Source organism: Aptenodytes forsteri, unplaced genomic scaffold, assembly GCF_000699145.1.
Source record: "Aptenodytes forsteri isolate BGI_AS27 unplaced genomic scaffold, ASM69914v1 Scaffold280, whole genome shotgun sequence".
Classification (NCBI taxonomy): Eukaryota; Metazoa; Chordata; class Aves; order Sphenisciformes; family Spheniscidae; genus Aptenodytes; species Aptenodytes forsteri.
The window spans coordinates 2187350-2211352 of NW_008796042.1; the positions used below are offsets into that span (position 1 = coordinate 2187350).

A 24003-nucleotide genomic window follows, 5' to 3' on the forward strand; every position below is an offset into this window, starting at 1 on the left:
CTGCCCCACCCCCCCATGCATTCTCCTGAGTGTCCATTCAGGATATGCTAGGTTCTTTTGAAGTTCTTTGCAAAATGTAATGTGTAAGCAGATGAGACACTTAAAGAATTGGTTATCCTATGCAAAAAATTCCATGTGCAGCTAATGAATTGGGCATTCAAAGAGCAACTTAAAAAAAAATATTAATGCAAATATGGCAAGGAAAACTGGCAACACTGTAGTTATTTTAGGTTACACTCTTAAGGGCTTGCATATTTTTTAGTCTTGATTTTTTTTTTGAGTCTAAACAAGATACCTGGATGAAAAGAAGGAAAGACAAGATTGCGTAGGGATGGAATGAGAAATCTCACCAGCAGAAGTATGTGTTAGTAAAAGGATCACAAGACTACAGGTGCTGTGCTTACAGCAGCAATATAGAATGTCCTTGTAGTGTGCTATGAACATTTTTCACATTTCTGGAGAATATGTAGCAATACAATAATCGTGAACCTGATTTGAATATGCAGTTTGAGAGCATATCAAAGAGCGAGCAGAGAATGAATCAGTAAACTTCTGTTAGGTCTGGGTATGTCTCATACCTGTACAGAACCAAAGCAAGTAGACTGAATAGTGTATCTAAGAGAGGCTACATCATACAAACTGGGGATTAGTGAGCAGAAATAGCACAGGCTGCAGGATTTTTATAATACAATTGTTTTCTTTTTTCTTTCTTTTCATCTAAAAGGTTTGGAAGCTGGCAAAAGTATCAAACTGGAGACAAATTCACAGTTCGGACATCACTTTCGAATAACTTGCAAGGAGGAAAAAGTTCTCCGTAACAATTCAAAATATGGAATAGTTGATACACAGAAGAATGGTGTGAAATTTACTAACAGGTATGAGATCATCTTGGTAGTTTTTCAAGCCTGTTGTGAGAGAAACAAAATTGTTTGTTTCTTTATAATTACGCCAGTAAACTTGTTTCCCTACATCTTGAATGGCTGAATTTTCACCTTTTTAATTGGCTCACAGATTGAGATATTGAGCAAGACTGGCATGAGGGAGGAGTAGTCATACAGTTTCTGTTAAAAGCTGCATTCCCCATTTACTTTGCCAACTATTAGCTATTTTTGGTCCTTTGACTTGGGCTAATTTCTCTGTTTTAGCTGCAGCTAGTAGCATAATTGCATTCACTGTGAGTGTTTATACACACTTTCACAAGCTGCAATAGGAAAAGAACTACTTATGTTTATCACCAAATACGACATGCAGCAGTTTTGTTGGCGATTACTGTTTTTTTTTTTTTTTTTTTTTTTTTTTTTTTTTTTTTTTTTTTTTTTTTTTTTTTTTTTTTTTTTTTTTTTTTTTTTTTTTTTTTTTTTTTTTTTTTTTTTTTTTTTTCGTTCCAAATAATGCTGGTTCCAAATAATGCTGTAATTTCTGTTGGTCCTATGTATTGGACTTCAATTCTGTGGCTCTATAGATTAAGCTATTTAAAAATTTCAGTCTTCAGGCTAATTGCATTGATGCTGTTTCAGTGTCCCCTTGGCTGGACAGCAGTTCTGTCACAGGTCAGCCAAGCAAAAAGTCTATACTTGTTGAATTTTTAGCTCTTCTAGAGCATTTTAGAAGGAGCAGGGGCTACCTTAGTCATCAGATGTCTCTCTTTCTGTACTTCATTATTTACACAGAGCAAACAAAGTAGAAAGTTGCATATGCAGAATCAGGTAATAACTTAGATTGAAGGTGATTTCTTGAGGTTAACTGGTCTAACCCCTCACTCAAAGTAGAGCCACCTTGGAAATTAGATCCTATCTCAAAGTTAGATGAGGTAGCTCAAGGCCTTGCCCAGGTGCCCATCCTCCAACCATCCCTCACAACCTGGTGGGGCACAAGTTCCAGTGCTGAACCACTCTTTGTGAAAACTTTCCTAATCGGATCTAATGAGAATTTTCCTTGCAGAAGCTTGGGTTTTTAGTATCTCATTCTTTTGCTATGCGCCTCCAAGAAGAGTCTGGTGCCCCTCCTCTCCAGCCTGACTTCAGATTCTCTCAGCCTGTCGTTGTATGCCATGTGCTCCAGCTCCAAATCTTTGTGGTGGCCATCTGCTCCAGGTTCAATGTCTCTCTTACACTGGGAAGACAAAACTGGAGAACAGCACTGCAGACGTGGTCTCACGAGTGCTGAATAGAGGGGAAGAATCACTTCCTTTGACATGCTGGCTATGCTCTTGCTGGTGCAGCCAGTATGGGCTTGGCCTTCTCTGCCTCAGGGGCACGCTGCTGGCTCGTGTTCAGCTTCTTGTCCACTGGGACCCCAACTCTTTTATGAATAGCTGTTTTATGGCTATTTGGACCTCAGTCTGCATGGAGTTATTTCATCCCAGGTGCAGGACTTTGCATTTGCCTGTGTTGAAATTCCTGTCCACCTATTTCTCTAATCTGTAGATATCCCAATGAATGGCAGCCCTGTCCTCCAGCATACTGACAGCTCCCCTTAATGTGGTACTGTTCACAACCTTGCTGAGAGTGCATTTGAGAGTGCATTCAGTCCCATCATTCAGGTTGTTAATCAAGGCATAAATAGTATCAGCCCCAGTATCAACCCTAAGAAATGCCACTAGTAATCAGCCACTAATTGGACTTCAACCTCCTGACAAGTTCCTCCATGCCTGTCAGTGGCAAGTCCAGGAGAAAACTAGTCTTTAAGTCTCCTGCATGTGTTCTATATGGAAGGGTAAAAATAGCAGAGATTAATACATCGTACAGTCTGTTGCAGACAAACCATGCTGCTATCACTTATGTGTAACAGTTTCTGCTGGAGTTAGCATCAGAGAAGTGAGTTTCTTGAGAGAGATCTTGATTGACAGACATGTATGAGGAGCACTGCCTACAGGGCAAGGTTGGTTTCAAGCCAGTGCTATTACTAATAGTGACTGTTTCTGTTAATCACTCACTTTCATAGTAATAAATCCCTTGCTTTGGAAAGGAGGGCAAACATACTGTTTCACGCCAACCAATATGTTGGTGTATTTTGCACCAATTTACTTAAATGAACAAAGTGTAAACCTTAATTGCATTTTGTTTTAACATTTACTCAGAGGATATTTTTTCAAAACATCCCTGAAATTTAAAACAGCTTTTTTTGGTTCTAAATATGATACGAATCCAAACGTAATGATGAAGTTAGGCTTTTCTGTAACCGAGAAGGTGGTACTTAGAACCTCTACAGTGTCATCTGTTACTTTCCCTTAGGGAAGAAGCCCATGGATCACTAATAAAACACACTTCTCTGTGCCTAGTTAAGTTATAGTTGCTTCTGTAGATGGTACTAGAAGCACAAGGCTGAGTTCTGCTTACAATGTGGGTGCACTACTTGAGTGTGTTTCATATTCGGTCCTGCAGACTCTGCTCCGTGTTCAGAGACGAGCTTGAGAAGAATAAACACTTGTTTAAACTCCCTCTTGATTTCAACTTACCTTATTTTGAAGACTAGAACCTATTCTTAGTGACAGTAGTTCACTGAGGTTTTTACTAAATGAAAGAAGTCAATGCCTTCAGCTCTGATAAGCCTGTTGTAGGACTCTGGGCTAATTACACAGTTGCTTAGCAGCAGTTCTCCTCTGCCAGTTCTGTTACGTGCCACATCTTGTTGCAAAATGTCCAGAAATTCAGCTTTAAAAGCAAGTCCTTATCACATAGCATGTCTATAACAAACAACTACTGTAAGATTTTTAAGAATGATGTGTTCAGAGATGCTAGAATTGCTGGTTTGGCCCTTGTGGGTGATCTTCAACTTTGAATTATAATCTTACTGATATCCTGGTGTGGATGAATCGTAGATTAGTTGCTTTGTGGTCCTTGTGCTGAACCTTGCTGTTAAAACAGGTGGGGACAACTGGTATTGACTCATAGATGAGGAGGCCAGAAGTTTGGCATTGTAGCAGTGAAGACAGAACATCACAGCTTCTAAATACTGTGGTTTTGTTCACAGCAAACTGAGCTCCGTCAATGACGAATATATAAAGAACAGAGAAGAGTATGAAGAGGCTCAGGATGCAATTGTTAAGGAAATCATTAACATTGCTTCAGGTGAATATGTCAAGGTTCCTGTGTTTCACAGTCTGGAATGCTGGGAAGTCTTGCAGTTACTTTGTAGGTCCTTCTATAGAGAAGAACCGTGACGTTCCCCAAAGAATTAGTGTGAAAAATGAGGTTTGGCTTTTAGACGGTTGTTGAAAGTTTGAAATATATCGTCTTCTATGGTCAGACCTTTTGCTGGCATTGCTAGAAATGTGCAGTGATGGGGTGTGTGCAAATGCTAATCCCATAAAAGGAACAAAAATATGCCCATAAAGGCCACATACGTCCTCCACCTATCTCCCTGACTCTGGGCATCTCCACCCAAATGGCAGACAAAGTAGAAGGCAGAAGAGGTAAAGGACAGCAGAGAACTGGAGTGGGACCTGAGGTCTGTGAAGGATGGTGAAGAACAAATGTTGGTATGCAGTATAAGATCAAGTTAGTTGTTGCTTATATGTTACAATAAAAAATAATGTTTTCCTAATTAATTTCCATATATTTTGCTCCAAGATTGCCTACTTACGGGGCATTCTTTACTATCCTTCACCAAAAGGAGAAGAGACATCGGGGAGTTTGGGCTGGAGGATTCTGTAAATATTGCCTCTCCCAAAGGCACTAGTTCCAGCAGAACAAACCTTAGTTCTTTGAAAGAGAAGTGGGAAGTGAAAGCACTAATGACTATTAAGCTAAGGGTAAATGTATTAAAGATAACACACTTTTTAAGCTGATGTATTAATATATTTGAAAGTGTATTAAGTTACAGTGGAAATCTTCATAAGCTTTGACCTGTTGTCATGATAAGGAATTTGCCAGTGTATTGCAAAATCAGTAGCTTGTTAGTTTGGTGGGGTGGGTTGTTTTTTTGGTGGGGTTTTTTTTTTGTGTCTTGGTAACTTTCAAGTGGTGGGGTTTTTTGTGTGTAGCATACTAAGGTTTGTATATTCATGTGGAAAGCTAATTGGGTATTATATAGCGGGATTAGCTTCATTGTCATCTGTAAATTCCTAGTATGTTTAATAAAGTTTTTTGCTACCACTTAAAGCTTCTGTGGTGTGCAGTCACAGACTTACAAGTGTATATGTGTATTTAAAAAGCATTTTTCCTGCCCAAGTGGAGGCAATTTAATGAAAAAGACTGGATTATGTGTGTAATTTTTGAATGAAAGTGACTTAAAGTCCTCTTAATGATCTGTACCTAGCCAGTTCAAGAGATGATGTTAGAACAGTAAATGTACTTTGTACAGCTAGGACTCTTTCTGCAGGTCACTGCTTGCCTCTTCTGACACATGCATCCCATTTGCAGGTGTTAGGTGGTTTACCTCTGTAGACTCTTGTCCCTCATCCCTTTCACTGAAAAAAAAGAAACACCAAAACTTAAAAACTGGTACTGGGGATGCTGGGCCATCTACTCCACTTGTCTGGTATTACAGGCACTGTATCTTACAGAACTCTCCACACCATCATTCACATAAACATAAAAGGTTGCTGTGTCTGAATTGTCAGTGCTGTGTCTCTCTTGTCTTTGCTTGCATGAGCATCAAAATGCAGTGTATTATTAAGGAAACTTACTGGATTTCCAGCCATCTTGCCATTGTGAGCATTTGCCTTCCTGTACTAAGACAAGCTGTTTCTTGTTGTCTGGTGTTAAGGCAAAACAATCAACATAGCCTCACCTCTTCCTTTTCTTAGTCTGAAGAAGTCCCCTTTGTAGTCAAAGCATGGAAACTTTAGGATTACATCTTAGACTCTCACAGAAGGTGACTGCTGTCTGGAACAAAATTGACTTTTAATGCAGATGAATTAATTTTATGGGTTCAGTATAGCCTTTAAGGTATCTTTTCAGCAAGAACCGAAAAATTTCTAACTGTGTTGAATTTGTGTATCTCTCTAATCAAAAACAGGTTATGCAGAACCAATACAGACGATGAATGATGTGATAGCTCAATTAGATGCAATTGTCAGTTTTGCTCATGTGTCAAACGGAGCACCAGTGCCCTATGTCCGTCCTGTCATTCTGGAAAAGGGACAAGGAAGGATTGTGCTGAAAGGTGCCAGGCATCCTTGCATCGAAATGCAAGATGAGGTGGCCTTCATCCCCAATGACGTTACATTTGAGAAGGGCAAGCAGATGTTCCACATTATTACTGGTAAACGTTTCTGTTCTCTTTTTTCATTTACATGTCTCCAGTATTTCCAATAATGATGTCTAAAAAAACCAAACCAACAACAAGCAAGCAAACCAACAACCCAATAAAACTGTCAAAACAATTTCTCTAATCAGCAAAGGGTGAGCAGCTAGCAAGTTATTCATCTTTCTGTATAAGGGATAAGATTTAGCTCTGGAAAAGAAGGGAGGGTATTTGTAAGCTATTGTTGTTTGTTATATTAAAAAAAGAAAGTGTCCACAATGTTCTTGTGAAATGTTTTCTTTGATAGTGGATATTCTACATGTTTGTGCACATACAGACATATTTCTCATTTTCCAATCTAATAGTCATGGGATTAGTTGTTATGATTGTAGTTGTAGCGCACTGTTTGGAAAAGGTGATCACTAATTTAGTAGTAGTCATTTGGAAGAGGGAGGCTGCTAGGACAGTAGGAAATAAGAAATTAGTCCTTCCTTAATATATGTATTCTTTGCCTTAGTGAATGTAACTCCACAAGCGAGGCAGCCTCAGGAGCTGGAGAACCTGAACCTGCTTAAGTGATTTGGAAAATTCTGCTAGGCATCAATTGTATTGTAGCCATGTAGGCACCTTCTGTAGGCAAGATTTTAAGCAGCCTCTTTGTTAATGTTTTGTTTAGTATTAAAGTCAATTTAAAATGCAAAACATGTTTCAATGACTGTACCCTTTTTTCCCCTATTCTCTGGTGTAATTACGATAATTTTACTACACAGGAAAACATTTTTAGTGTTTATACATTTAATTGAATTTTAATTTCCATCCAGATGTCCTTGACATACATTCTGAGTAGCAAAGATCTGAAATTAGAGAATGATTAATGAACACTTCTAACATAATAAAAAAAACCAAACTAAAAATCTGAATAAATGCATGGTAACACGCTTGTTCTTCTGGTTAGCAAAAGCATAAAATTGGTTTTAATGACCAGTTTTCTGGAAAATACTTTTTATTTCATTTGTACTTCAGTTAAAATTAACTTATTAATATCTGTTTTTTCTGATTCAGAATCCCTTTAGGTTGTAATTTAAATCACCCATTAGCTTGTACCCGGTCGGTTACTAAGCTATTTCATTTTTACAGACAGATTGTAATTGTTGTTTGAGGTGAAAGCAAATTATTTTCATTCTTAAGCAGTAATACTGATGACTTTTAAATTAAAGCTTATTAGTTTTAGGTATGGACGTGTTTTAGATGACTGCTTATACTTCTGAGAAGTCCCAAAACTTAGGAAGGCCCCTAACGCTCTCCAGTCACCTTTCTTTTGAAAAAGCAGCATTCAGTAAGACATACAAGCAAGCCTTATTAGTAGTGGAGCTACTTGTTGCACCTGTTAGACAAGTCTGCTACTCTTTTCTGGCAAGAGAGTAATAAGTTAAACATTCTTTGTTTTAATTTAGAGCCTGTTCTCCTTTAAAAGAACTGTTGAATTGTAAAAGATGATGGTTTTTTAATTCATTTGCAAAATTTCTTCTTTAGGCCCTAACATGGGGGGAAAATCAACCTACATCCGACAGACAGGGGTGATTGTTCTTATGGCCCAAATTGGGTGTTTTGTACCATGCGACTCTGCAGAAATAACCATTGTGGATTGCATCCTGGCTCGGGTGGGAGCCGGAGACAGTCAGCTGAAAGGCGTGTCTACTTTCATGGCTGAAATGTTAGAAACTGCTTCAATCCTTAGGTAAGTCCTGTGCCTATTTGATTTTGTTGGTTGGGGTTGATGGGAAAGGAGGTGCTCTAAGAAAGATGCATTTAAGGTTTCCTTTTATGTAGGATCTCAGTGGAGGATCTCAAGTCCTTTTTAGCAGGCTCATAAGTTCTTGAAGTAGCCTTCTGTTTATTTCAGTGGTCATACAGTCTGCTACCAGGAGGCCGAAGTCTAAATGGGACAAAAACTAATTTGCAGTGATCTGTGTGACACTGCGTGTGCACTTTGTTTGTATGTTGTTATGTAAATAGGAAAGGTCTTTTGCCTCATTTATGCTATACCTCTACAACATAACTTCCAGTACTCCAATATCCAGAGTTCATGCTGTTCTCAAACATTATAAAACCCTCTTGTGTTTTTTAGGACAGCATCTGAAAACTCCCTGATAATCATTGATGAGCTGGGAAGAGGAACTTCTACCTACGATGGCTTTGGCTTAGCATGGGCTATTTCAGAATACATTGCTAGCAAAATCTGTGCTTTCTGTATGTTTGCTACACATTTTCATGAACTGACAGCTCTTGCTGACCAAGTGCCAACAGTAAATAACCTACATGTTACTGCTCTGACCAGTGATGACACACTGACGATGCTTTATCGTGTCAAGGAAGGTAAGACTGTATAAATGGTGAACAGGGTGAACTTTATTTCACCCTAAGAGAGGAAGAAATCTTAATGGAAAAAACATAAAAAAATTTCATGTCATATTCCAGGCTTAGGGTTTATAATAGACATGTTCTCCTCTGTCCATAGAGAGTGTATGGCAGGAGCTCTGTCCATGTGTGAACACAGTTGGTGATGTTGTTGACAATTATTTGTTAAGACTTCCAGGTTATTTCTGCCACTCAGGTTGATCATTTGAGGTCATCCCTTTCTGTTTTTTAAAGAGCAGAGAGAAGGGTTCCAAAAGGTTATTTTCTATTTTCCTAAATCAGCCATTTTAACCTGCTGATAGAAAAGACTTACGTTCTTTAAACTGTTCTTTTAAAAGCAATGAGTGCAACTTTTATGTGCTGACATATTTTAATAATGTCTATTTCATTGTAATAAGGCTTAGTCATTGAAGAAAGATGTTGCCCAATTTATGGAGTAGTTTGATATAGGAAAAATCATATGTTTAGTTTTTAGCTAATGGCATCGTGGTAAAACAACAAGTAGCCTGTTTTGTTAATGTAAGATAAGTCAGATGTATTTAACTAAAAACCCTTTAGTGGATCCAGTTATTCCTTTTGGTATTAAATTAGACAATTTTCAATTGGGCATAAATTTCATCTGTTAACTGCAATAAGCGGTTCCTCCTGCGTCTCTATATCCCCAATCATTTGTTCTTACTCCCTTCAGCAGGAGCCTATATTTATGCTAAATAAAGCAGGGCTGCGTAACTGTGGCTTGCAAGGTGTGGTCATTTATGGCATTCTGATTTAGTTGTAAACTCTGCAGTGATTTTATTGTTCCCATAAGAGCATTTCAGTCAGGTTGCCAACCTCTGGACTGAGATTTTGATTTAAAATGTGGGCAGAGTACTGTTACACTGTGTTTTCACCTAAAAATACTTCTTAATTTTCCTTTTCTGAGTTCCACAATAAAGGAATGAGTTAGATGACACTCAGATGGATAGAACATGGTTACTAGAGAACACTGTGGCTATACTGGATCCAATCAACCACTTACCTTGCGTGGAGTGGTTTTGTCTCAAATAAGGAATAACTGTTTGAGGAGTTAGGCTATTATCTCTACTAAAACAATTACTAAGTATCATCCATCCTTGCTAAAGCTAAGGAGCTAGTCCTTATCTGATATCTCAAGTCCTGGAGACTGATGTTTACTTAGATCTTTTTAGTTTAGGATTTAATCTTACAGGTAAAATTGCTGAACTTCATTCCTCATTTTAAAAGCTGTTTTGTCATGTTACACAATACCAAATACTTCCTTTCGCTTGCCTAGTTCATCCTAATAACTGCTTTTCATGATCAGTGCATATTCAGTATGTGTTATCCTGGAACTCTCACCAATATTTCCTGATTTCTTTAGCCAATTTAGGACTTTTCAGTTCATTCCTTCTGGCATTGTGTGGTTCTGAAATGAATCTAATATGCTGTCCAATTATTAAATTTTACTGTTATGCTTCTAAAGATAATTTTTATAATCTTCACAGGCTATCACCATACAATTAAGTGTCTTTTAGCTAATTGGTAAATGTTTTTTTATTATATCCTGATCTGAGCCTCACTCAAGTTGGTACCATGCTAGTTTTACTCCAATGACGTTACTGACTGACTATTTCTTAGTCATTTCTTGTGGTTTTAAATCCATGAAATTACTTAATTTCTTGCCTTTTGATTACTTGTATAACCACTTCTAATTTTGTATTCCCCTATGGCTATAGTCTTGCAATTAGGTTTCGGGTACTTTTCTGTAGAGCTAGGAGACTGCTCTGAACAAGGGGAATCAAAGCATGACCAGAAGTCCTGTTCTCCTTTGGCTTTACTGAGAGTCTACTTAAAGCTGGTTAGAATATCTCCGGCTGCCACCATGTTGTTTCTTTTAACTCTGTGTCCTTGTCTTTTGAGATCTTTATTCCTTAGAAATGGCCTCTGTTCTCCTCTCTGTTCATGCACTTCTCCTAGGCAATGCTCAGGCTTTGCTTCTGAGTATTAGTCCAAAGTGCTGTGGCCCTGGTACACAGCCTGTTCCAGTGGAGAGGCAGTGCCTGTGGTTCTTTCGTAGTTGTCTGTTTTCCATCTTCTCCAGCACATGTTGAGCTCCTTCCACCAAGTGAAGGTTCAGAGCCCTCTGAATGCCTTGCTCAAATCAATGCTTAAAATATGACTTCATGTGGCATGGGAACTGAAGACAAGTATAGTCATAAATTGCTGCAAGTGTACATTGAAACTATGAGTGTTTTCAATGCAGCAAGAGCTGGTGATGTATAGTATCTTCAAACAAGCCATCTTTATTTAGGTGCCTTATTTTGGGTACTTAGGTTGGGGAGGGAAGTAATATACACTAAAGCTAAACCTTCTACCTTCTAAATCCTTTGGAATAGCAACTCTTACGATAAAAACTCCTAATGTTCCCTAGATAGTTGGGTGAATTCTCTTTCTTCGGGGGGTCCCCCCCCTTTTTTTTTTTTAACCTGTATTAACTCACCCATTCTGGTCCTGGTGAAAACTCTAGAAGCTCATTTTCATGTTTTTCTTCAATCAGTTTTGCCATTTTTAGTAATAAACATCTTTTCTTTGTATATGCAGTGTCTTTCCATTCGATCCATTTTCTTGGAAGTGCTACTGAGCATAGAGGCACAATAATTTGTATCTATCTACTTAAACCTCTGTCAGATGAGGTACAACATTATGAAATCTTCATCTTAAAATACCTGGTCTCAAATTGGATGTCTTTCATACAAGTTTTTGCATTTAGTGTTGTGTTTTTTCCCTTTTGGAAGAGTTATGCTGTTCAGGCATGGATGTGAGTATAGGCAGCTCGGATACAGCTGTGTTTTGAAACAAATAACAGGTTTCATGTCATTTGAAATGTATAACTAAATCTGAAATGCATGACAAGGAACTCTTATACAGTATTTTCATCCCTGTCTTCATGCTTCAAGAGTGTGACAGAATCGCTAGAAGAGGAGACACAAATTACTGTTCTCCAGGCCTCTGCTCAGGATCCTCTGAGCAGAGACCGGAGTTAGCTTTGTTTCTGGGGAGGTGTGGGTTTTTAATATAAAATCAAGATGACTAGTTTCTGCTTAAAAATGTTAATTTCCTTTAAGAAACCTGAGAGATTACAAGGTTAAAACAGAAAAAATCTGAATGCTAAGTTTTCCTTTACCTGTTCTTCAGTTACCCAGTATTTAATAGATGATTAATTAAGTATCATTTTACACGTGTAATTCATTTATTTGTAACTCCTTGCTGGAGACCAGAATTAAAAGGATGTAGTAATATCTGTGGGTGGCCAATTGGAATTACGGTAATGTAAATAAATGGAGTTGACAGATTGTATCAGAGGGCTTTTGATATTGAAGTGAAAATTATTTTATGTAACTGTGTATAATTGACATATTTTGAGCAATTATGAGAACTTTGCTTTCTCAACCAAATGTTATAAACAGTGTATTAATTGAAGTAACTGTAAAATTAAAGTTGAAAGGTTTTGATATAATTAAAGACAACTCCTGCAAAGGAGTTGCAAAGGAGGAGAGGAGGGTGACTGAGAATGCAACTTTTTTAATATTTATATATATACACACATATATATGTGTATTCATATAAATATAGAAAAATGTGGCAGATATATTAAAAAATAAATGATGCGAATTACTATATTCTACAGTCTGTGCTGAAGCACTCACAACTCCTGAAAGGAGTTGCAAAGGAGGAGAGGAGGGTGACTGAGAATGCAACTTTTTTAATATTTATATATATACACACATATATATGTGTATTCATATAAATATAGAAAAATGTGGCAGATATATTAAAAAATAAATGATGCGAATTACTATATTCTACAGTCTGTGCTGAAGCACTCTAATAAAAACCATTATTCAATTTCATTCAAGTACTAGAGGAAAATTCTTTCTGCCTGAAGAGTTTTCCCTTTCTTCCTGAAGCACTTTTGGAGCTCTGCAATTACTGCTCTAGGAGAGCTTAATTAAATAAGAGCATATTCTTTAGTCTATGTTATCATGTATAGTCCAAAAGGTAAATCGGAAAATGTTGGGAGAACCAAATGATCTCATGCACTTAATTCTTCAGAACAAAGAACTATTACAAGTTTGTTCATGTAATCTCTGTGTAGCTGTATTATCTCTTGAGAATTCTTTTCTGTTTTTTTTTTCTCTGCATCGAGGTGTTTGTGACCAGAGTTTTGGAATACACGTAGCAGAGTTGGCGGCTTTCCCAAAACATGTGATAGAAAGTGCAAGAGAGAAAGCATTGGAGCTGGAGGAGTTTCAAAACATTGGCAAGTCCAAGGAATCTGAAGGAGAACCACCAGCCAAGAAATTCTACAGAGAAAGAGAGGTTTGCTATCAGGAATGCTTTTTTAAATTTGTTTAGGTGGAGTAGTCCAAGCAAAATAGTTTAAGGATTCAGTTTCCCCAAAGCTTGAGGATAATTAACTATAATCTCATTTTTCCATAACAAAATATTTTAGCTATGAAGTTCATTAGGAGTTGAAGAGATGTTAAAGGATAGTGGGTTTCGGTTTAGATTCATTTCAAGTTAACATAGGCAAAAATTTTACCTAAAAACATAGGCAAGAATTTTATCTAAAAACAGCCATGAGAATGGCACTAATTTTTTTCTTAAAGAACAACGATCAGCAGTTAGTACGATTAGCATACAACTGGAGTCATACAAGGGACCACGTGTCTAGCTGTCCTGTGGGGTTTTCTTTATGCTGAGAACCAAGCCAAAATTTTGTGTTCATCACTTTTGTTGGCTACTTAGTTTGTATGCAGTGTTTCTTGGGACTTAAGTTACAGCTTTTGTTTTAATTGTTGTTTAGATTATTCTTGGCTCTGCAGGTGGGTTGCACCTGGTTTTGCTCCCCCTTGTTTGAGGGCTCATTAGTGCTGATTTCTTGAAGCTCAACATGAACATGTTCAGTTCTGTTCACATCAGAGAAAAGCTGAGTACACAGCTTTCTCCTTTGTGCCCTTCCATGTCCCATCAGTACGAACACGTCTCACAAGCTGATCATAGTGAAGGATATGGCAGTTTGGACCTGGAATGTCTGATTTACAGATGTCATAGAGTTCTTCCCATTTCACACGTGAGAATTTTAGCGTGGTTCTATCTACTCAACTGAGAAGTAAAATGCTCTTGGCTTTGCACAAGGCTTCAAGAACAAGTTGAGGAAACCCACATCTCAGCATCGGTCTGATCATGTCTGCATTGCATAATACGGTTGTGTAAAGCCATTTGAGTGAACTGTTTTTTCTCTTCTCCCTTCACTTTGTCTTAAAAGAAGCTTCATTAGCAGGTAGTGTAAAGGAAAACAATAGCTTGCAGGTAGCTTTTTCAGAATAGCCTGTGTCGTCTCGTTGCTGGATTAAGAGTCTGTACAGTGGCATCTGTTGCAGCCTCGTAGGAAATCCGTGTGCTGCCTTATGACTTGCATTGTTTTTTGCCAATAGTCAGGTCCTCCTTGCTGCATACCTATAAATCTGCTTACAGATCTTAGTTCTATGTCCCAGCAGTTGGCCTGAAATTTCGCAGCCTTGTAACTCATTTATCTCCTCCTATACATCAGTGGCAATCTGGGTAATACTCCAGATTATGGAAGCCTTGAAGTGTTAGTCCATATCCAAAGCACTTTCTACATTTAAAAAGCCTTTGCTCTAGGCAGAGGCTGTTACCCATTACTTTATTTTCAGTTTCAAAGGTCTACTGCATTTGTTCCTGGCTCAGTAAGTGGATCTGATGTTGTGGATGAATGATCTCTTGTCCTACCTTCTAGTGCCAGGAGGTTCCCCCTCCAGCTACCTCAGTTGCTCCACTATTACCTTTCCTTTGCCAGCTTGCTAGGTATCATGGTGAAGTATTTTTCACATTAGTTGGATCTGGCTGTGTGCTCTTAAGTTGGTGTAAAATAAATTGCTGTGGCAAACACTTCTGACATACAGCATCATGTTTTATTTTTGGATATTTCAGTAATACGTAATACTTCATAAACTCTCTAGGCAATAGGATTGCATAGCTTTGGATGTCTCGCCCGGGCAATTTGTTTGCCTTCGTTAACATCGTGTTTAGAGGGAAAAGCGTGCTATTACATTTCCAAACCCTTTGGAGACTTCTGCACTGAAAACACACTCCATTAGTCCTAAATGATAAAACAAAACTAAGAAAGCTTTGTAGTACAGTTCTAAAATGCAAAATGCAGAGGACTAGACAAAATTCTGTATTCTGGGCAAATTGTTTCTAATACGGGGATCCTGAATACTGCTCGTTGAAATGTTTGTTCTTGCTATTCAATTCAGATTGTTTAGAAGTTCCACTTTGCCTGTTTGTATAAAAGCATATGCATAAAGCTTAATTATCATCTGTTCTCCTTGGTGACGGCCACTCTCCAGTTGCTTGGTTACAATTTGTTCTTTCCTTTTGCATATTGAAACATTGGTTTTGATTTACAATTCCTCCAAAAAGTAACTAGTTTGGGTAATATGGCCCCTCTGATGCTATTATTGCTAGCAATCCTCACCTAACGTGGTTGCACACTGGAATTAAATGTGGAACACATAGGAGCTCTCAGTGTTAAATACTGTATTTCTGCTGATCCAACTGATGCTTTTTGCTCATGGATTGAAAGGGGAAAGAACTCCTGATACCAGTATAACTGGATTGTTCTGGTGTTGAGAACATGATAGCAAGTGCAAAAATAACGCTGGTTTTTGACTGCAAAAAGTTTATGGTGCTGAATAATACTTTGTATCTTTCGCAGAATTTGGAAGGATCCTGCTTGCAATCTAAAAATCCTTTCTGTTTTCTTTCCCTTCTCCTCCCTCCATTTCAGGAAGGTGAAAAGATAATTCAGGATTTTCTTTGTCAAGTGAAAGCATTGCCACTGACAGGTATGTCAGAAGAAGACATCAAAATCAAGCTGAAACAGCTGAGAAACGATGTGTTGGCAAAGAACAACAGTTTTGTGAATGAAATCATTTCCCGAACAAAAGTTACATCATGAAAGGTGTGAGAACAGGATACAGCTCTTGAAGTGTGTTTTACGTTGCAAGAACTATCATTTTCTTGTCTTGTAGCTTTTATACTTTACGATACTTGTACTGATTTATGTAGGCTTTTTTTCTTGAATTGTAATTATTTTGTAAAAGATTCTGAGCACATTCTGTGCCAGATTCCCGCTTTAGTTGTGATCATTGTGTCCTTCTAGAAGTTTTCAATAAAATGCTTTTTCAGTAGTGAAAGAATTATTGACTGTACAAAAAAAAGTGTAGTATTTTACCAGAAAAGTGTGCTAGAAAGTATGACAACTCAGATGGCATACAGCTACCACAGCCTTGAAAAGCAGCAGTGCATACACAAAATCTTTGTCCTATACCATGATTCTTTTTTTATATGATGCAATTACAGATGCAATTAATTTTATATGATGCCATTACAGATGCAGTTAATTCAGGGAAGTGTTAGTAACGCTGTATTAGTGCTCCATTAGAAAAAAGCATCTAAGTGATTTGCCATAAAATTTTTGGATGTGTACTTGCGTGGAGCTTGGGGGGGGCAGCGTGGGCGGGATATTTTTTTGTTTGCTGTGTGGATGGTAATGCTCGAGTCAAATATACTACAGACCTGCTCTTCATGCCTGAGTGGTGGTAACCCTTGCATTTTTTTGGTGGTTTTGTAATGTAAGCAGAGGCTGGGGTGAAGTTACAGTTTAACTGGAACTTCTGAGTTGCTCATGATTTGTGAGGTCTGTCTACAAAGAAAGAACACATTGATTTTTATCTAATGTACTTCTCGCACTGAGGCATTTTGAAAGCATGCAGATAGAAGTTTATATTCTTGAAATTTAGCATTTTAAATTGTAGCTCTAGAACACTTTACCTATATTTAAAACTGTCAGTGTTGAAAGACTAATGGGAAAAGGTGTTTATCGCACGAGATTACAGGAACAAAATCGTGCTGAAGATGTGTCCTGGTTTTGGCTGGGATAGAGTTAATTTTCTTCCTATTAGCTGGTACAGTGCTGTTACACCACGACAAGATGCCATGCAAACTCTTGCTGTGTTCAGGGATTGCATCAGTGCGTGTGTGCTGGGGACAGCAGTGCTGCTGTTAAAGCTGTGCTATTATCTCTGTGTCAGGGATTAACGTGTTGCAGTGGTCTGCATTTAAATGTTCCAACAATAGTCATAAAAGAGGTGTGGTGTTCAACTTGCTGTTGGATAACATTTGTTTGTAGTTAGACTAGAACTTGGACATACTAGATATACTGATTACAGGAAAATCGTGCTGAAGATGTGTCCTGGTTTTGGCTGGGATAGAGTTAATTTTCTTCCTATTAGCTGGTACAGTGCTGTTACACCACGACAAGATGCCATGCAAACTCTTGCTGTGTTCAGGGATTGCATCAGTGCGTGTGTGCTGGGGACAGCAGTGCTGCTGTTAAAGCTGTGCTATTATCTCTGTGTCAGGGATTAACGTGTTGCAGTGGTCTGCATTTAAATGTTCCAACAATAGTCATAAAAGAGGTGTGGTGTTCAACTTGCTGTTGGATAACATTTGTTTGTAGTTAGACTAGAACTTGGACATACTAGATATACTTCTCAACAGAAGAAAATAAAGGCTTGTTTGAGAGGTTTGGGTTCTGCATAACACCTTTTGGATCTTTAAATTAGTATGCATTCTACTTATAAAGACAAAAACAGACTTGCATTTACAAACAGCACAGTCAGTATGTGTATTCAGTAGCTGTGTCTGGAAAAGTGTGTGAATGGAAAAATCTGTTACATAAAGTCATGAAAAATATACCTGTTTTTGCAAATTCAATCGGCTCAAGCACAAGCTATCCAAAAATACAGAATTATACACAAAATAGACAATGAGAATCAATTTAGAGGATCAAATACTGCAATGACACAATTTGTATTGGCTCAAACTGCTTTAACTGTTGCTAGAAACAGGCAGTTCTTGTAAAGGACTGCAATGACTGGTACTTACAGCCTCTTCCTACATATGCTGCTATCTGTGGTCTGATCAAAGATGCCCCTCGCTTGGTCTCTTGTCCCTGACCATCGGGATAGGCATAAAACCATCGGTGGCTTTCTCTTCCAGCAATGTCTCTGTTTCCCCCTTGACCCTGTGTGAACTTTCAGTGTCTACAGCGCTCTTAGCCAAGGGGTTCGTCACTGAGCTGCCACCTGCAAGTAGGACCACTTCTTTGCTTTGAACCCGATTCCTAGTTTCATTCAGTGCCTCTTGTTTTTATTATTTAAGTGTCCACTCTTTCCACGCTGGATGTGGTGCATCAGTACAGCATGTCTGCAGTATGCTGAGGAAAGGCTGCTTCTGTTTTTCTGTAGCAGCTGGAGGCTGATAGAGCTGCTCCTGTGTAACCAGATATGCCTCTCCCCGCGGGTGAAAGCAGTACTCGTGTGTATTACTCAGGGGTGATGGGGTACCCTGACTGGACCAGCTCCGGGCAGCACCTTCTCTTCTGTGCCTCAAAAAGGGAGTTCTGCATCTGCAACAAAACGGATTCAGTTTTTCTCATGCCCTTCAACACTCACAAGGAAGAAAGGTGCAAGTTAACGGGATTTTAAGACTCATCTTTTCAACTATTTTCTCTTCTACACTGCACTTCCCCCCCACCAAGTGTACTGCTGCTGCCGGATATAGGCAAGAGGGGATCAGGCAAGGGTTTAGTCTCCATATGTCAGTGCTGCTTGCAAACTGGGTTACAGGTAGTGTGATTTCATGTGCGCAGGAGGATGGCTATTTTTGCTAGTTCCAATTTAGCTTTTCGTTCAGAAACGTACCTATGAGACAGGAGCAATTCCAGAACTTGTCTGGTTATTGCAGAGCTGTGCCAAGGACGCAAAGATTATCAAAGCTTCAGAACAAAATAATGTAGCTATTGAGGAGTGTTGAGGCCACTTACTGTCACCTTGGATAAAGATGCAAAGTTTCTCTTGAGAAAGCTTGGCACTGAATGCTTACTGCAAGTGTGGTCTTTTTAGTCTGTGCTGTTACTGTTCATCTAGAAGGCTCTTTATGAAGAAAACTGCATTAGGTGGGGTAAAAGAAAAGAGTGGACATGATCAAACACTGAAGGAATTATTTTCCTTTGATCACTTTACTGCCCACCTCTTGGTGATGAAGCAACTTACTTGTGTGCAGGAGCACCTGGTAGCCAGTCTGATGAGAAAATGCTGGGTTTACCTCTTGGCTTGTAGTCAAAAGCAGGTGAGGTGCTTGGAGGTCAGGAGGCTATGGTTACGGTTGGAGGACTCGGGGATCAAGCTCACAAATCCAGGGAAAGCAGCCTGCCAGCTCTGGGACTGGGCTCTGCCTATTCCTACTTGGGGCTGTGCAACTTCATCTCAAATAATAATGCAATCGATAAGTGGCTCTGTGTCTCTTTAATCCACTGGAACTGAGGTAGTTTTGGAATCAGAAATGGCAGGAACGTGACCGAGATGCACTGAAGCTGGCTTGAGGAGAGTTTCAAGCCTCTGAGAGACCATCAGATACCTGCTCAGGAGGAGTAGGCCCGTTACTGGCCTGGACTTTGCTGAACATAGTGACTTTGCGCTAGCGCTTAGTGGATGTAGCAGTTCTGGGTTGATAACCACTCTGTAAACGACTGGGAGTGCTCGTGGTCTAATTTTTCCAGATTTAGGGAAGCCTGTGCGAGAGCTCATTGCTCTGCTGGAGGAGATGCTGCCTTTGCAGCTCAACTGAGGTCTAGGATTGTATGAGCAGTTTGATCTGTCTTGGTGCAAGATTAGGATGACAGTTCAAACTGGTTTTCATGGCATTTAAAGAGTTTCAAGTATATGACCAGTACATAGGCTGGGAGATTTCTATGGCTACAAAACTGTGTGACAATTTGCCTTACTATTCTGCAGTGTGACAGATTTATTTGAAAAATCAAGGGAGAGCAGTTGCTGCTTTGCATCCAAAGTAGTGTGAGGTCATGCATCAAATGCTTTGCATCTTGCTGACCTGGGAACAAGGAAAACAAGTGGTCATAGGAGCCTGAAGCCTTAAAAGACAGTGGGAGAGGTGCTATCATCTCTCTGAGATGGCTGTGATCCTTGCAGGTAGAATTTGGCTCTTGATGCTGCGTGTTTGCTCAAAAGGCCTTGTTTGCAGTTGTATCTCAGATGTTCTTGTTGCTCTCCCAGTTCGCAGCCACCTTTCCCAGCCTGTTGCCTTTCCTTTCTCCTGCCAGGTGTCTGCACTGTTCCAATACACAGGGGAGCACCTCGCATTGCTATATTTTTATGTATGTGTGTCTCTTAGCTATCAGCAATGCTTTTTATCCTTTGCGTGGGGTGGGACATGGGTAGATATATTCCTGCATGTGTATTCTCTCCTAAATCCAGTTCTGGTTATGACCAAAGCTTAAAGCAAAAAGGAGCCTCCTCCTTAAAAGCCAATCTAGCTCAGTTTGGCAGGTAGAGACATTAATGGCATGTGCTGTTTTGCCAGTCAAGTTGAGAGGGAGCAACCTCTGCTGTTGAAGAGGGAAGTGGCAATTTCTAATTGTTCTCAGCGGCAGCTGGGACTTACTCTCCTGACATGGTGTCCCCTGCTGCCCGGACCAGCAGCAGTGGCCTCTAGCTAAAGCAAACAATACTGTGAAGTAGATGGCAGATTGTGTTTGCTCCAGCAGCTGGAGCGAGTAGCACTTTTCTAGAGGTGAGAAAATGTATTTGCTTTTTTACTATGGTGGAAAAAGGTGCCTTGGCACCTGGGTTGAGCTGCTAGATGCTCGTGGCAGTTTCTGTAAGGATGTAATCGTTCTGTCCTTGTAGGGACTGTTGGAAACCCGAAAACAGCTGTGCTAAACAATGTGAGTGGAGGGAAAAGCTGAGAGTAAATAGCCTGTGCTTATGAGAACAGTTTCCCTGCTGATCCACCTGGTCCTGCTGCATACTGCAAATTCATTGCTTGCCAGGGCAGTGCACTCGCAAGGGGGGCTTCTGCAATTTGCTCCCCCCTTTTTTTTTTCTTCTTCCAAAAAGGAGACAACTGTTCCTGTGTGGGTCGATGTGGGCTCTGGCAGTGAGTCCCACTGTGCCATGGCAAACGGCAGACCTTTGGCCTGAGAAGGGAGGGCTGTAGTGGATCACGCTGGCAGTCTGGTCCCATCTCCAACCTGCCACTGGATGGTGCAGGGCGGGGAGGCAGGAACCTTGGCAGCGGTGGCTAGCTAGGCAACCTGCTCCTAAAGAGCATCTATGCCAGCTTGAAGTGGCTGGTTTACGCCCTGAGGAGACATGTGGATTTTCACATTGACATTTTGAAATAATACCTTGTCTTCTCCTGTCCTGCATCTTTCTATTTGTGCATAGAAATGGTATAAAGCTTAAGGAATGTATACACCACCGTGGGCTTTAGAGTGGAGATTGTTGGTCTTTTCAGCATGCCCACTGGTTCCCCTCGCATGGCTGTTCCCACACCACTGTGATGCCTCTGACAGCAGAAAGTTCAAGCCAGTAAACCTCTCTACACCCACCCGACCCCATCCAGAGCTGCCTGGGGACCTGATGTTCCAACGCAGGTGCACCCAGGCTGGCACTGCAGGGAGCTAGAGCAAGTCCAGCAAATCTGGCCACGTGCTGTACCTACCTCCTCCCCAGGGCCTGTGGTTTCAACAACAGACTCTCTCCAAGGGATCAAAAACGTAACTGTGGTCACAACGTGGTCCCAAGCCTTCCAAGGAATGACAAGGTATGTTACCGTAGTGCAAGCCTTGCAGATTTTATGTGATCTTTGGAAATGCCCTTTAGAAGCAATTCTCTTCTCCCTGGGTATTTTCAGTAACTGTTCCTCTTGTCTTTCTGCTGTAGGTTGTTGCTGACTTAAACGTCCATTCCTTGGTTTTCAGGGTCCCAATGTAATGGCAAGTAGTTTCCTTATGCTTTGATGTGCTAATGAAGATAAAAATAAAAATCAAGCTTCATATCAATGTTCAACCGCAAAACCATCAGCAAGATGATTCTGATACTGATTTTAGTGCAGACGCTCTGGCTGTACCAAGTCTTTTTTTTGCCATGACCTGGGAAGGCAGCATAGGAGTTTTGGTTTCTGTAACCGCTGATTGCTCCTCATTTCACCTTGGGCAGTAACAGATTTTTCAAGCTCATACTCTCTTTCTGTTTGCAGTAGGTCATCTCTTGTATCTTCATTCTGCTGTTGGCATTTATCATTCAATTCAGGGACACTGGCATGCAGTGTAACAATTCACTCGCACATTAATAGCGATCAATGACATTAAAAGAAAAAAAAAGAAGCCTGCCTACTTTGTGCCGGTGTGTTGTATAAAAGGATGTGAATTGAAGCACAAAAGGCTAGTGATCTAGATCTGGGAACACAAGGAGGCGCACATGAGCCGTGCGAGATGCTCCCTCTTTCTGTGGCTCTATGTCCACATTGAAACTCAAGCAGCCCCCTGGGTTTAAAAAAAGAAACCAAACTAACTTCCTAACCCCCCAGCTGTGCGTCAACCTGCTGAAGGTACCATTTTCACGCAAGTCCCAATCTTGGTGGCTTTGCAGCTTTGCCACGAGGGATGCTGGTCTCCCAGGATGCCAGATGTTGCACACATCAGTGAGGGTAAGAGAGGGTTTGGGAGGGGGGTTGCAGTAGGTACCCTGTTACTCTACCTCCAACCAGGAACCAAAGCACCTCATTCCACCTCTCTCTGTGCAGTAAGCATGGGGGATGCCAGTACAGTTACTTAATTTTACGTTGGTTGCTGTGACGGTACCCTGAGCCCTGCAAAACCAAACAACTGGAACAAATCGCATGGCAGGGCTTGGCTGTCAGGCAGCTCTGTGCTTCTCCAGTCTGGCATGAAAGCCCGAGCCTGCAAGAGTAGCTGCAGCAGCAGGGAGCAGCTGCCCAGAGGGTAACTCCGGTAGCCCTGACTCCATGGTGTTGCCTCTTTCGGTCCAATTTGGGGGCACCCAAGTCGCCGTAGGAGCCCCGGTCCCCAGCACAGGTTCTCCTTTCTCTGCAAGGGCTCTTGAAGATGCTATTTCAGTGGTCCTTTGGCCACTGACATTTTGTTCTAATTATTACCTTTAATTTAAATGAAGTCATCTGAGACCAAAAACACCTGTTTGAGGTTTCCCCAGAAAATGAGTAAAACTTACTAAGCAGGCTGTGGACCACCGGCATTATAAAACACTTGCATGGCTTGCTTAAGATATTTGGTCTTCTGAGGGGGAAGTGTGGCCTCCCCAAAACACTGCTGATGCTGAAGGTGCTGGGCAGATGGTGCTCTGCAGCTCCCGTGGGACCCCAGCTTGGACGTGCCTGCCTTGGTACAGCGAAGCCGACTCACAGTTCAGCAAAGCAGCAGCTAGAGCAGAGCTAAACTGGCTCTAGCAGACCCAAGTCTCTTTCCCAGTCATCTGATGTACGTTTTCACCTACAGTAGCATTGTAATGGCTTGGGTTTTTTTTCCCCAGAAAGGAAATCAATTTGCAAAAGGGAAATCTCGCAGAAGATCCTCTTTCTGTGCTGCAGGGGCTGGATTTCAAGCACAATATATTATGGTGCAACACCCGTTATGAGAAAACCGCAGTGCTGTTTATCTTTCTGCTGTAGAGAGACGCAGGATTAGCTCTCTGTAATCTCTGTTGTAAGAGATGTGCTCATCCGGTGTGAATCGGAGGAGCTGCATGAAGTAAATGTGTTTTTTTACTGAGATTAGACTGGCTGTCGATTTAGCCCATGGATCCATGCTAATGCTATTGTGCTTTTAGTAGTTCTCAATGGTTTAATCTCTCTTGAGTGTAGTTTGTCTGTAGATAAAAGTGTAATTTTCTTACAGGAAAACTTTGGAAGCTGATGAACATCTTGCCCATTAGTATTGCAAAGTTCAGTTTTACTGTTTGTTTTTTTTTTTTAAGGGATTCCAGCGATGCAGTGAGAACTGGCCTCCGTTAGTGACTAGATGCTCATTTATTCTGTGCACATCAGAGAAAATAAAACCATCCAAGACTTCGCTGCACCACCTGCGCATCCTGAGGAATACACTTCTTAGGATCTTTCTTTTCCTGTTTCCCCTGTCAAAGGAAATCAGGTAAGGTGTCAGGCTGCTTGAAGATGTTTTATGTGAACAAGAGGTTTTTATGGGGAGTACAGTAACCAGTTCAGTAATCTGACATTTGCAGATAATGCCTGAAAACATGCTCTTTGGCCCTTCCAGGAGGACAAGGTGGCACGTGAGGGGTGCCTGGTACAAACCCTGGAGTTGCTGTGCCTGCCCTGGGAGCTGTGGGCATGGCACCCAGCCAGTCTCCCTTCAGGGAGGATTTTGGCCACCAATATATGGCGTAGCGG

At 40.4% G+C, this 24003-nt stretch overlaps 1 protein-coding gene across 1 annotated transcript in view; it reads left to right on the top strand.

Annotated features, from left to right (window-relative positions):
• Positions 1-15888, top strand: part of MSH2 (mutS homolog 2) — a 52033-nt gene extending 36145 nt beyond the window's left edge. Inside the window, exons 9-15 of the mRNA XM_019473735.1 lie at positions 725-875; positions 3973-4070; positions 5962-6207; positions 7723-7927; positions 8318-8565; positions 12812-12984; positions 15479-15888. Of these exons, the coding sequence (XP_019329280.1) occupies positions 725-875; positions 3973-4070; positions 5962-6207; positions 7723-7927; positions 8318-8565; positions 12812-12984; positions 15479-15649 (1292 nt within the window). The 3' untranslated portion in view covers positions 15650-15888. The remainder of the gene's footprint in view (positions 1-724; positions 876-3972; positions 4071-5961; positions 6208-7722; positions 7928-8317; positions 8566-12811; positions 12985-15478) is intronic.
• Positions 15889-24003: the final 8115 nt, after the last annotated feature.